Source organism: Podarcis cretensis (genome assembly GCF_951804945.1).
Source record: "Podarcis cretensis genome assembly, chromosome: 4".
Classification (NCBI taxonomy): Eukaryota; Metazoa; Chordata; class Lepidosauria; order Squamata; family Lacertidae; genus Podarcis; species Podarcis cretensis.
The window spans coordinates 97,614,391-97,628,976 of record NC_137173.1 but is presented as its reverse complement, the minus strand read 5'-3'; the positions used below and the strand labels follow the sequence as shown (position 1 = coordinate 97,628,976).

Sequence of the window (14,586 nt, the reverse complement as noted above, 5' to 3'; positions counted from 1 at the left end):
TCTACAACCAGAAACCTGGAAGTTTATCCACAAATCTCCAACAAGTTTTTTGTAAGTCCCATACAATTTTGGAATCTACGAATACAGTGGTGCCTCGCAAGACGAAATTAACCCGTTCCGTCAGTCTCTTCGTATAGCGGTTTTTTCGTCTTGCGAAGCAAGCCCATTGACAGTTTAGCAGATTAGCACTATTAGTGGCTTTTAGCGGCTTATCAGCTTAGCGGATCAGCTGATAAGCGGCTTAGCTGCTTAGAAAAAGGGGGGGGAGGGAAAAAACCCCGCAGGAACTCGCAAGACATTTTCGTCTTGCGAAGCAAGCCCATAGGGAAATTCGTTTTGCGAAGCGCCTCCAAAACGGAAAACCCTTTCGTCTAGCGGGTTTTCCTTCTTGTGAGGCATTCGTCGTGCGGGGCACCACTGTATTTAGAGTTGCGGCAAACTATATTGCACATTGCATATTTATTACAAGAAGGAAAACTGTATTTAACAGAACCCTCATTATCAAAATTGGGAATAGACCCTGTGTCTGTGTTTTTCCCTCATGTCCATATATCTGTAATCTAAGCTAAAAATGCTATTGATCTCAACTTCTAGGTTACCTGAAGATTAACAATTGCCTTAGGCTTACTGGATAGATAAGGCTAAACAACACAAGGAACTTGATGTGAAGGTCCAAACAAGCGTATTAAGTCTCTCTTTTTCAAACTGCACCCACATTCCATGAGGCTTGTATGTGCATGAAAGCAAATGAAGTATCAAAATTTTACTTCTTCTGAAGGATCAGAGTTTGTTCTGTTTGCAGCTGCGATGTCAAAAGTTTTCGTAGATAATGTGTGGTAAAGATGACACTGTTATCTCTCAGAAGTGGAGAAGCCCCTGCCATAACTTCTTTCTATTTTATTTGCACCCAAATTTGTACCACCACAAAATGGACAAAAAGGGAAACGCACAACAAGGCTGCATGATCAAGAATGGTTTCTTTGTCCAACTCCTTTGAAGAGAAACTTTAAAAATAATTTTTATAGCATCAATGCACATGGAGGCGCAGGTTGCAGCCACAGCAAAGGTAGCATTTTTCCATCTCCACTGTATTAAGCAGTTGGTCCCTTACTTTTCTCGCCCTGATCTGGCCACAGTGATCCATGCGACGATGTAACTCGCTCTATGCGGGACTGCCCTTGAAGCTGACCCGGAAACTCCAGCGGATGCAGAATGCTGTGGCAAGGCTCCTTACGGGGTCCTTGCCGCGGGATCACATTCATCCAGTGCTTTACCAACTGCACTGGCTCCCGGTGGAGTACAGGGTCAGGTTTAAGGTGCTGGTTTTGACCTTTAAAGCCCTATGCGGCCTAGGGCTCTTGTACTTATGGGACCGCCTCTCCTGGTATGCCCTGCGGAGGACCTTAAGTTCCAAAAATAATAACACTTTCAAGGTCCCAAGCCTCAAGGAGGTTAGATTGGTTTCAACTACGGCCAGGGCCTTTTCAGCACTGGCCCTGACGTGGTGGAACGCTCTGTCACAAAAGACAAGGGCCCTGCGGGACTTGACATCTTTCCGAAAGGCCTGCTAGACAGAGCTGTTCCGCCTGGCCTTTGGTTTGGACTCGGTCTGACCCTTACGTTTCCCTCCCCTTATGGTCTTGATTTATCAGCTACTTTAAAATGAGGCTGCATTTTAAATTGCATTTTAACCTGTATTTTAAATTGGTTTTTCCCCCTATTATGTTTTTACTGTAATTTTACTGGTGTTAGCTGCCCTGAGCCCAGCTCTGGCCGGGGAGGGCGGGGTATAAATAAAATTATTATTATTATTATTATTATTATTATTATTATTATTATTAATGAGGACATACAGACCAATTTCCTAAGTGGATCAATTTCACAGGTTCCAGTTTGTTTCTGAGCCTAATTTAGACTGCTCACTGCCTTTTCTAAAGCATTATATGCGGTGTGGGCTTTTTTTCAGGGGGTACTTAAGAGCATGCAGTACTGGCACCTCTTTTTGCTGTTGTTAAAAAGTGTAGCACTAAATGTAATAACTTCATGGTGAGTATTGGCATCTATTGTTCTAGGGGAAAAAGCACTGCCTATATGGGCTTTGGTCCAGGATATCTGAAGGAGCATCTTCTCCCCTACAAACTTGCCTGCTCATTAACGTCTTCTTTCTGCATGCTGCCAACATCCAAGTTCCAACTGATTGGAACATGAGACAGGGCTTTCTCTGGGGCCAAGTCCTGGCTTTGGAACTCACTGCAGAAGGGGGCTTTCCTTGAAGACCTTCACATTATTGCACAAAGACCTTCTGTTTCCTACTGGAATTTGACCTGCCAAGCTGTTCATCTCCCTGGCATTTCTTCTGTGGAGTTTTCAACATATTTTAACTGCTGATATGAATGGTTTTATTTTGTTGAATTTTGCTGTCATTCTGCTTAGCCACACTGAGGATTTTTTTAATGAAAAGGAATCACCAACACTTGAATATTGGACTCAAAAAGAGAAACAACTAACAGACTTTTAGAAGACATCTGAAACAGGGAAGCTTTTAATGTTTAATAGACTATTGTATTTTAATATTCTGTTGGAAGCTGCCCAGAGTGGCTGGGGAAACCCAGCCAGATGGGTGGGGTATAAATAATGAATTATTATTATTATTATTTGAGGACATACAGACCTAGCAACTGAAGCAAAAAAAGAAAAAGGGTGTGTGTGTGTGTGTGTGTGTGTAAATAGATACATTATAAGTCCAGTGAATGGGTTAGAAAGCAGTTTTTCTTCATCGTGAAGTTGACCAGAACAGCCGCCAATTGTTAAATTCTTAATTCCTGGGCCTTTGTGTGTGCTTTAAAGAATCATGACTGAAATATTCTAGAACCTGAAATTCGTAGACAAGAAAGAGTTTCAGGAGATGATTTTGTACAGCATAACAAGTAGTAAAACACCATGACAAAGAATGAAACTGAATAAAAGCAAGTCCCATCATATTAAACGAAAGAAAGAAAGATGTCTAAAGACCTTTGCTCTCTTATGTAAGCATTAGCTAAGAACCAAAGAGTATTTTCTGCCAGCACCTCAAAAAGGATCTTTAATGTGCCACATTTCTAAGCTAAACAGAATGTGCAACTATTTTTTTAACCTCCACTAATGTAACATTACATTAATATTCTACTTAATAGTTAAAGCTAACAGTACAAGATCAGTACATAAAAGCAATGCAGATATAATTAAAAGAGTTTGGCTGCTGTGATAGAGTTAAAAATCAGACTGATGTATTCTAGACTAATGAAGAGTGAATATAGTCAAACACAGAATTACAAAGACTGAACTACAAAAGAGGAAGAAACTAGAGCCATAAAAAGGAGAAACACATGGATTTTCGGAGAAAACCCTCTAAACTCTCTCAAAATGCATTGCATTATTGTGACGAATCAAAAGTATGTAGAATGCCCTTATTTGACAATCTGAAATATTTTAAATACATAGCAAGTGGGCGTGAGATACCTTTTATATAAATAATGCACCAAGAAAGAACTATTTCGACTTCTTTTGTGGCCCCCACACTCATCACTAAAATGTTAAATTCTAAACGGGATAGCCATAGATGCTCCCTACTTTAGTTGTGCAAAAACTGAGCTCAGATCAATGAATCCTGTGCAATATGTCTTCCCGTAGCCCTTTAATTTTTCTGATCCCAAGTAACCTAGTTTTCTGAGCAGGTAGCAAATGCAAGTCTTCGCTAGGTTTTTAAAAAAAATGGTTTCAACAAGAAATGGCAAAATCCCCTAGAGCTTAGCAAGATCAGTTTCTGGGGGGGGGGGAGTAGTACTACTAACTTTTGCTTGTAAAGTGTAACAGCAGCTTTAGAGTGAAGCAAATATATGAGAGCTGGACCATCAAGAAGGCTGATCGCCGAAGAATTGATGCTTTTGAATTCTGGTGCTGGAGGAGACTCTTGAGAGTCCCATGGACCGCAAGAAGATCAAACCTATCCATTCTGAAGGAATTCAGCCCTGAGTGCTCACTGGAAGGACAGGTCGTGAAGCTGAGGCTCCAATACTTTGGACACCTCATGAGAAGAGAAGACTCCCTGGAAAAGACCTTGATGTTGGGAAAGATGGAGGGCAGAAGGAGAAGGGGATGACAGAGGATTAGATGGTTGGACAGTGTTCTCGAAGCTACAAACATGAGTCTGACCAAACTGCGGGAGGCAGTGGAAGACAGGAGTGCCTGGCGTGCTCTGGTCCAGGTGGTCATGAAGAGTCGGACACGACTAAATGACTAAACAACAAATGCAAGTAAGACTGCCTTCTGAAAGAGAAATGTGCTTATTGTTTCCCTACATTTTAATTTAAAAAGCCCCTACATTGAAGCTCCCACCGAGTCCTTTTAGAGATTGCTCTCACAAGCACACACCACAGTTCCCACACAAATAAAAAGGGCTTCCATTAACCCATACTAAAGCTAAGTTTTAATGCACCTTCTGAGAGACAAAGCAGGATAAAAGGAACCAAATCAAAACTGCAAAGAAAACCAAAGTTCAGTTTCTCACTTTGTATTTTCACTCTTAAGCTGCTGCTAAGTTGTGAAACATCAGAAAGAAATTAGCAAAACACTTAAAACTACCTGGTTGGCCATGAACCCAGTCTCCTATTAGCCAGCTGTGAGATCCTGTGAAGTTTGCCTCTACTTTTGCAAATGTTGACAGGAAAAAGAGGTTCTTTTAGAACGATCTGGTTCCAAAACCACACTGTAATTACAAAAGCCCTTTTCTATTCCTTCATCAGCATAAGCATTGAGCTTCTCCAAATAAATGCAGGGGATTTCCTAAGTGACAAGAGCAACAAGCCCTAGATTTCTTGGTAGCACAGTTCCACAACCGTCTTTCAAAGATAATTTCCCTTATTTTGTTCACAAATGGAGCGTTTTTGAATTTTAACCCGCAAGCCGTAACTCACCCAAAAGTAAATCTTTAGGGCTGCAGCATATGAAAAATCTGCATTGTCTCCCAGCTTTGCTTTCAGTTCAACTTCTCCTTTCCTTTGAAGGAAAGCAGAAAACTAAAAGGGAAATTCACGCCTCAGCCTGTGTATGTACTCACTGATGTTAGCTGAAAATGAAAACACACCCACCCCATGAATAGAAAAGAGCGGCTCAGATGCTTACACCTTTCACTAATGTGTCCTAAGGCTGAAAGATTCCTATCAGTTTTAATCCTGGGTTGACTATGATGTTGCTTATCTCTCTCTGTATTACTCTGAATTACACAAGACCACACATCCAATTTTCCTGGTTGCCCTAAAAGTGCAAGAAGAAAAACCTAAGCCCTAGATGATAGATAGATAGATAGATAGATAGATAGATAGATAGATAGATACATACATAGACAGACAGACAGACAGACAGACAGACAGATTTGCTACTGATGAAATGTCTGAAATATTAAGAAACTCAACAGCTTTACAATTACATATGTAACTTGTAAATAAGATGGCCAGTCAATGAATTGGAGTGCTCATGACTTAAGTCTGTCACTAACGGTTTTTGTGTTTTGTGTATTGTTATTTTTCGATATCTTTCGTGTTGTTGTTGTGTGGAAAATACTAATAAAATTTATATTAATTTTTTTAAAAAGTCAGCCACTAACAGTGATAACCTGTTATGCATGCTAGGAGCAATAAGAGGCCATAGAATAACAGAAATGTGGAGCTGGAAGAGACCACAAGAGTTATCTAGTCTAACCCCCTGCAATGCAAGAATTTTTTGCTCAACTTGGCACTCGAACCCATGACCCTAGAGTAAGAGTCTCGTGCTCTGCCGACTAAGCTAGGAAGATGAGGCCAAGATGTTCCTCCCCACAGAAATATTTAGTAAAAAGAGGCAAAGATCAGGCTGAGAACGGTAAAAGGTTTCCTCCGTCAGGTAGGCGGATTTTAGCTGATAGTTATAGGATAACACAGATAAAAAGAGAACCTATTAAAAGTAGGGCTATAGCCAGATTAAAGAAGCCTTAGTCCACTAATTTAGCAGATACAGTTGATCAATTAAATCTGCATATACAGTGGTGCCCCGCAAGACGAACGCCTCGCAAGACGGAAAACCCGCTAGACGAAAGGGTTTTCCGTTTTGGAGGCGCTTCGCAAAACGAATTTCCCTATGGGCTTGCTTCGCAAGACGAAAATGTCTTGCGAGTTCCTGAGGGTTTTTTTTCCTTCCCCCCTTTTTCTAAGCCGCTAAGCCGCTTATCAGCTGATCCGCTAAGCCGATAAGCTGCTAAAAGCCGCTAAAAGCCGCTAAAAGCCGCTAATAGCGCTAATCCGCTAAGCTGTCAATGGGCTTGCTTCGCAAGACGAAAAAACCGCTAGACGAAGAGACTCGTGGAACGGATTAATTTCGTCTTGCGAGGCACCGCTGTAGTTGCCTACAGTAAATTTTAAAGAAAGACACATGCACGATATGTGTTATCTTATAAAAGGCATTCCTCACACAGAAAAGAATGCTTTTCTTTTGCCTGTGGCATTTAAGCACTTCCATTAGAAAGGTAGTTTTCATAGTTCTGCTGCCTCCTTCAGCCATCGACAGTGCTTTAACTGCTTAAAATCAGGAACAACACTCCTGCTCCTATTAAAATCTGTATCAACCAGAATGCTAACACCCACTTATTGTTTTCAAAGCTCATTGCGGTTTTAAACTTGCAAAGTAAAGAGATACGAGCAACAGTTTGTTATTGAAGTCGCCACAGCTGAAAAATCTTGAGATAGTTTGAAAGCAAATGAGCTTGGCGTGAAAGAGATGCTGGCTAGATGTACTCCAGATTTAATCACATTTTAAGTTATAATATGGTTAAATAATAATTTTTGGTTGCATCAGACAAACACTGTCACTCTAATAAGATGGTTTGCAGGGTGACATTTGGGTTTAGCAGGAAAGACACATCCCCGTGATATTTCTCAACTACAGTTATCGCTGTTCTTCGCTGAAAATCCTGCTAAGCCAATTAATTCCGTGTGAATCAGTGTGCACCACCAGCCTCCTCGATTCTTTGGGTCCAGGTCCAAAGTTTCTTGCATACTCACAAGCCAGTTTGGCAAAGAACGGTACCTGAGACAGAAGGCCACAGGCTGGGGCCAGTGGACACTCTGCTGGGCCTGTAGACCTCCAGTTAAATAGAACATTGCTTTGGTTCAGTGAAAATAAAATCCAAACAGAGACATTAGAAGTAGGCCGGAGCACAATATCCTCCACATCAGGGTCCGCAGACTGCCTACACTTTCGCAAGCAGCAAAAGTGGTGCAAAATCACAATTGTGAAGCCATTCAAGGGCATCACCAAAGAGATGTACCACTGTTACTTTTTGATGCTTTCCTCATGCACTGGGGCTTCACAAAACCTTCATCACCATGCTCAGAAAGTGGAGGGAAATTCACACTTGCTGTATAGTATGTGTCTTTGTGTACTGGAATCTAAACATAGCTGCAGCAGTTGAATCGTACCAGTGACTGGGTGCTTTCAAAATGCAAATATCCAGGTTGGCCAAAGGGAGGTCAGTTCACACAGCCTATAACAAGCCTCCCTGATAGCAGGCACTAGCAGCCCAGTGCAAATTATATTCCTCATTTAAAGCATTAAAAACAACAAAAGCATGCCAATGTTAGTCACACACGGGCAGCCTTCACATTGCCCCTGCCATACAGCACACAATTAAGCAGCTAATTAGTATAATACCAACTAATATCATCAACATTGCCATTTTTCTCTCTCCTTTTTTTAAAGTTCCTGGGTTATTTTCTTTACATTGCTAACTCAGCAATAAAGGTCGTTTATTTTTTAAAATCTGAGACACTTCAAAGTGTGTAGTGTGAAATGCCCTGCTTGTTATCATCTCCTCAAACGAACTTTACAACCATTCTGTGTTGTAGAACAAGATTGTTCCCATTTCTATGGATGGGGTGCTGAGGATGACAGAAAATCTGTTTTATTCGAGCAATAAAAGTGTTTCCACATCCAAGTCTTGTACTAGACTACACTAGGGAGACATGCAGAGATTGTCCAGAGGAATAATTTAAAGTCATATACAGATTTATGCAGGTTTTTTTATAAAAAAAATCCCATCTGGGGAAAAACAACAATCAGTATATTTAGAAACCTTATGATTTTTCACTTACTGGATTTGGCAATGTTGATCTTTTTTTTTCCACATTATTTTGGCATTAGTCAGAAAACAGTGTAGTAGTTATGCAAGATCTCTGTGCTGTAACCCTCAGCAGGCATTTCCAAAGAACGCTCTGTTCACAGGTTTTCCACGAAACAAGTGAAGTATCTCACTTAGAAGCAAGTGGCAAAAATTCCTTATCGCAAGCCGGCTGCATAGGAAGTGCAAAATTGCAGGCCAGGCAAAAAACCAGTGTTCTCACCTCTGGGGGAGCTCATTTTCAGACTGAGGAGATGGTTTTCCTGAGCTCTGGTAAAAGCTTTTCAGGAAAGATGGGGCAGAGAAGGAAGAAGGGAGGCTCGACGGCGCAGATGATTCACTCTCACTGCGAGTGCGTCGGGCAATTGTAAGCCTGACAGCAGGCGATAAGAAAAAGCGTAGCAAATGAGTTTCAGTACAACATTTTAAAGCGTTCCCACACTCCATACTCACCATGTAAGAGGTTCAGTCAAGACCTGAATTGTAATTGCCATTATTACTGTAACAGTGTGAAAATTTGATGCACTTTAAGTTTAATGCACCACGAAATTTTGCTGAAGTTGAGTTGGGGGTCATTTAAAGAAACCAAAAAACTGAGTCATGTACTTGGCTTCACATTCCCTCAACCTGCACATCTAGTCAAGGTAAACTACCCCCTCCTTCCCCTTTCAGGGATATACAGTGGTACCTCGGGTTACATACGCTTCAGGTTACAGACGCTTCAGGTTACAGACTCCGCTAACCCAGAAATAGTACCTCAGGTTAAGAACTTTGCTTCAGGATGAGAACAGAAATCATGCTCTGGCGGCATAGCAGCAGCAGGAGGCCTCATGAGCTAAAGTGGTGCTTCAGGTTAAGAAGAGTTTCAGGTTAAGAACAGACCTCCGGAACGAATTAAGGTACCACTGTAGGGACGTGGGTGGCGCTGTGGGTTAAACCACAGAGCCTAGGACTTGCTAATCAGAAGGTCGGCGGTTCGAATGCCCGCGACTGGGTGAGCTCCCGTTGTTCGGTCCCTGCTCCTGCCAACCTAGCAGTTCAAAAGCACGTCAAAGTGCAAGTAGATAAAGAGGTACCGCTCCATTGGGAAGGTAAATGGCATTTCCGTGCGCTGCTCTGGTTCGCCAGAAGCGGCTTAGTCATGCTGGCCACATGACCCGGAAGCTGTACGCCGGCTCCCTCGGCCAGTAAAGCGAGATGAGCACCACAACCCCAGAGTCGTCCACGACTGGACCTAATGGTCAGGGGTCCCTTTACCTTTACCTTACCACTGTACTAGACCCTAAAGGTTCAGCTTTCATTAAAACTTAAGAAGTTGCAAGTCTTGTGACCTACTGGGAACTAAGAAAAACCACGCAAGCAGTAATTCCAACAGGAAGGTTAGGTGGCACTGAAGACAAGATCCTGATAAAAAACACCAGCACCACACCTTAACTCATCCTTCTCCTCCTATAATATCACATAGAATTTACCCATTGCCTGACATTAGAACATTCGGAGAAGAAGGAAGTTCTGCTACGTGTTACAAGGGGGCGTGGGAGCTGCTGGATGCAGGTCTGCCATTTGTGGTGGCAACTGCTTATCCAGTACTTCAGCCTACAGCATCTCAACTATTAACACAAAACAGGAAAGGGAAAGTTTCTCAGTTTTAGGTCGCCTGCCCTGCATGCAAAAGGTTGCAGGTCTAACAATCAGCATCTCTAGGCTAAGGCAGCATAAAGGGGCTCCCTATGTCCCTAGCACAACTGCCCGTTTTTTATTTTCTCTTATTCAAACTTACCGTATTGGCCTGAATATAAGCTGCACTTCCCCACCCCCCAAATTCCAACTGTGAAAAGTTAAAGTGCGGCTTAAATTCACAACCTTACAAAACCCGGCTTTTACCATATCGCTGCTGAAACAGACATATGGTAAAATGGAACAAAAAAAAATGTTTTATTGCTGATTTGCGAGTTTGAGACTGTTGTGCAATTAATTCTAATGTCATTCGTCGCTTTCCCCGTATTTTACAGTGCAGTATTGATTTTTTATTTGCATTTATGGTGCCACAGATTTTCTTCTACATTTGTCATTTACGGGTGTGTCTGCAGATTTATTTATTTTTTATAATATTTATTAAATTTTAGTTTAACAATACAATACATAGATAGTAACACAGTCTTTTCCAGTATCCACATTTCACATTCATCTTTGGACTTCCTCACGACCCTTGTTCCTGCTTTCTAAACTCATAAATTTTACCAGCAAATTATTAACTTAGTTTGATTCATATAATATAAATTTCCAATATTTAATATCTCAAATTTTGGGATTTAACATACTCTTATTGAAGCTTAATCATAAAATATTACTTATCCACAATTTATCTTTTCATCTTCCAATTAAATTTAAATTTATGTTCTTTATAACTAGTTTGTTGGAGCCATGTTTTTGCTAATCTTACATCTTTCTTAACATTCATACAATTTGCAATATTTTTGTAGATAGTCCTTGAATTTCTTCCAATCCTCCTCCACCAGTTCTTCTCCCAGGAGTGTCTGCAGAATTTTAAGGGAGCGGCTTATATTCGGGTATTGTCCCCCCCCCCGCCTTGAATTTTAAAGGTGTGGCTTATATTCGGGTGTAGCTTATATTCGGGCCAATACGATAATAGATTCACAGTTACTAATTTGCTTATGATCAGGCTTCTATCAACTCATATTGACTTACGATTTCCCCTTCTGCAATGTACCTGCAAAGTGCTACACTGGCATCTTGTTTCAGGTACAGGCTTGCTTTCAACAAGAAAAAACACAACATTTCACCAGAAGATTATTTGGAGTGGGCAGAAAGATGCTACCGGGGGGGGGGGGGAGATACAAAAGCATGCAGTTATTTTACAGTGATAGACTCCAAAATGATGGAGTCGATCAAAATAAACGTGTTCTAGAGTTGGTGGAAAAACTTAAGTATCCTCAGAATTATTTCAGGCTGTTAGAAGGTGAATCATTACAAGCCTCCGCCATCAAATATTTCTGGGGCGATCGTTTTTGAGTCTACACACATGCACAAAAGCAACTTACGATCAAACTGTTGAAGAGTTGCTGTTTTGACTAGAAAACTTGCTGAGCAAGAAAAAAGACAACAGCTCTGCAGCAGTGGGCAAAGAAATGTTGTCAGCAAGTCTAACACAATTATTGTTCAAGTTTCCTGTTTCACCGCAGCATCGTAATGATTAGGGTCTGAGGGTGGGGGGAGCAGCCTAACACGAAATTTATCGGCAAAAGACAAGGTCACTTTGCTGACAAGCTACAAACTGCCAGAAGAGGGTGTTGAGAGGTGTCAACTAACCATGGACACAGAAAGGAGGATTAGCAACAGATACTCCTGCCGGCAACCAGACTTACTACTAGAGGGAATTCATTGGAAAGTTTGGAAAGTGGTTACTACACAGAACTGCAGCAACCTGCTTAACAGGGCAAGATTGATACCAGTCTTTTAGGGATGAAACAACTTGACTGGCTTCAATCACTCTGCAATCCATTGTGGATCCGGTCACAAACACTGGATAAAGGGAAGCTCAACTTGGCGATCGTGTTAATTAGCACTAACTGGGAAAAATGGATTACCTATCTCTAGAAAAAAGGATCTCAACTGCAAGGGCTGCTGTTACAACTGGTCTGGCTGTGGGGCTGACTGTACAATTAGAAATAAATGAATAAATGGTTGTCTCAGTCATTTCAACAGAGAAATACAGTACAAAAAGGCTTGGTGCATTAAACACTTGGAAAATGCTTGCTTTCTCTACCCTAGATGTTAGGGGGAAAATCTCAGCTAGGGGTGTCCTGAACCCAGCTCATTCTTTGCATTAATCTTCTCATCTCAATTAATTTAAAAAGTGACTTGGTATTAAGGCTGCATGGTTCAGGGGGGGTTATGGGAGTATTTGGAATCCAAGCCTTCATCCTACCCTCCTAAGAGTTAAAATGGCACCACCATGTATCTCCTCAGCAGGCCTGACAGAGTGGGTGTCAGAACATAGTGTATTGTGATTCCTTGAAATTGCATGGCCACTGTCTGCAATGGAGGCTCATGAAGACCGCAATTCACCTCTGCACATTGTTCTATGAAGGTACGGTGTTCTGCAGTTTCAAGGAGAAGTTCTGCTTAGGATTACGAACAAAACCGCCTAAATTAACTGAACTTATTGTGTTACTAGTTTTGAAGGCATTTAAGGATTCTTAAGGTGCAATCCTTTCCATGTTCAATGAGACTTACTTCGAAGTACTGGACCACATCTTAAACACTGCAGCTGTTGCATAGGAATTATTCAATATCTGGATGGTGACACTGCCTTCTAGTCAAAATGTACTGAGGCTCTGGCTGTTGTCTTACATGCCTTGGCCACATCCATGTTCAACGGCAGCAATGCACTGTGTGTGGACTGCTTTGGCCAAGTGTTCAAAAGCTGCAGCCATTGAAGAAGGCAGTGGCCAGAGAGAATAAAAGGGGGTGCCTTTTTTGCGAACATGTCACTCAGAAATTATTTGATACTTCCAGCTTGTTTTGAAGCCTGATCCAAAAGTTCTGGTAATAAATTATAACTCCCTAAACAGGTTGGGAATGAAGTTAAAGAACCACCTGCTCCCATATTATCCTCCCTTTGTCCCACCATTTTTAGAAGTGCAGTTGTTGGAAATTCCTCTTCCTCCAGTATCAAAAGACTACACTTATTCTATGTCCTTTTGAGATTAGGTGAGCTATGTCTCTGCTCCCCTCTCCTGGCTGAGAGGTGCCAGAACAGTTCTGTTGCTGACTTTGCTTTTGCATTGCTTAAAATCCTCATTGTTCAGTGTTTGCTTCTTCTTACATAATAATATTTTTATCCAAGATAATTCAAAGTATATTTTTTCTACGGTGCTTTGAGAGTTATTTTGGGAAAGAAAAGCACCCTAAAAATGTTAGTCTGAAATAAACCATTGTATTGTAAATCCCTGAATGGTGGAAAGAGAAAGGGATCTGTACTGCACCAAAGCACAAGAATTGAACCACTCTGGAAAAAACAAGGCAGATCTTTTAAACAAAACTGTTACTTTACTTTATACAAAGCACGAAAGGCCTTAAAGATCTACATAAATAAAGTCCACGAATCAGTGGGTCCAATCGCTTTTGTGCATCTTCCGTTCATTTCAAGAGGTTTGTGCAGAAGAGTGAGCCATGTCCAAAGAGCAGATCTTTATATACCCATATTTGTATTGGCTGGCTATAGCTGCTTTTTGATTTATATAATGTAGAACACCATCATTACAAGCACCTAATTGCTTCAGATACTTTACAGCTGTCAAATGAAAGTGTTTTTATTAACAACAGCAACAACAACTCAATCTCTATTTGTAGGATGCAAAGCCCTCAACAGGAAGAAGTCTCACCACTCACTAGAACTTACTGCTGAGTAAAATATACTGAAGATATATGCTGTAAACTGTTACTCTCCGGTTGCCTGAGATAGAATGAAAAACCCGGGCAACTACTCCAATATTCTTATCCTTGTTCCATCAAAAAAAGATAATGGGGAAATAAAAGATATCCAGACAAGCCTACAAGATTCCTGTGCAGTTGCTTGGCTCAAAACTCACCTGCTATGCTCCACAGAGTTCTGTCTCAGGAGAGGAGACTTGACACTTTGAGACCTTCCGTCTTGGAAAGTAATCCTCTTTTTGGCGCTGGATGGTGGGTGGCTAAAGGTATGAGCTCGTCTCCTGAACTGGGGAGAATCGGAATCCTCTTCGGGGAATGGCTGCCAAGCTGAGGATATGGGAGAAGCGGGGGGCGTTGTAGAAGGAGATTCCCCAGAAGAGCATTCCTGGAAGAAGTCAGCCACAGTCAGGAATGGGGTTGCCCCTTTTACACCCTATAGCTAGTCAGTGAATGTCAGAGTAATCCCAGCAAGTTAACAAGAGACGAGATGAAACTGAGCCTCCTCCTCATGGGCGGAAAAAAACCGAAAGCAAACCCATTGTATGCTAATTAGAAACTATGCCAAACATCCTTTGCCCCTGGAATTGCCATGACCTCTCGCGAATAAAACCGCAAAAAGAATCTGAATAGTTTACTGGCACTGTTACTACATTTTCAAGCCTGGGTTCCAATCAAAACTGGCTTCTTTTCTCGGCCTATCATGTACAGATTTCCTGTCCTGTCAGAGCTCTTTCCTGGAAGAGGGATCAGCTAATAAAAAGTTGCATTAAGAGCAACAGGAAAATTAGAAGTCAAAAGAACCGCTCTGTTTCCACATCTCTCGGAGGAGAAATAATAATAATAATAATAATAATAATAATAATAATAATAATAATAATAATGTGTGTGTGTGTGTGTGTGTGGAATTGCTATGTAAAAGAGGAAATAAATGGAAAATGTACAAG

General features: G+C 41.3%; 1 protein-coding gene across 3 annotated transcripts in view; it reads right to left on the bottom strand.

Annotated features, from left to right (window-relative positions):
* Positions 1–14,586, bottom strand: part of TBC1D4 (TBC1 domain family member 4) — a 95,445-nt gene that overhangs the window by 16,631 nt on the left and 64,228 nt on the right. For all 3 annotated transcript variants that reach the window (XM_079972435.1, XM_079972437.1, XM_079972436.1), the window contains exons 10-11: positions 13,801–14,027; positions 8,409–8,558 (exon numbers count right to left, since the gene is read on the bottom strand). In XM_079972435.1, coding sequence (XP_079828561.1) covers positions 8,409–8,558; positions 13,801–14,027 — 377 coding nt within the window. The remainder of the gene's footprint in view (positions 1–8,408; positions 8,559–13,800; positions 14,028–14,586) is intronic.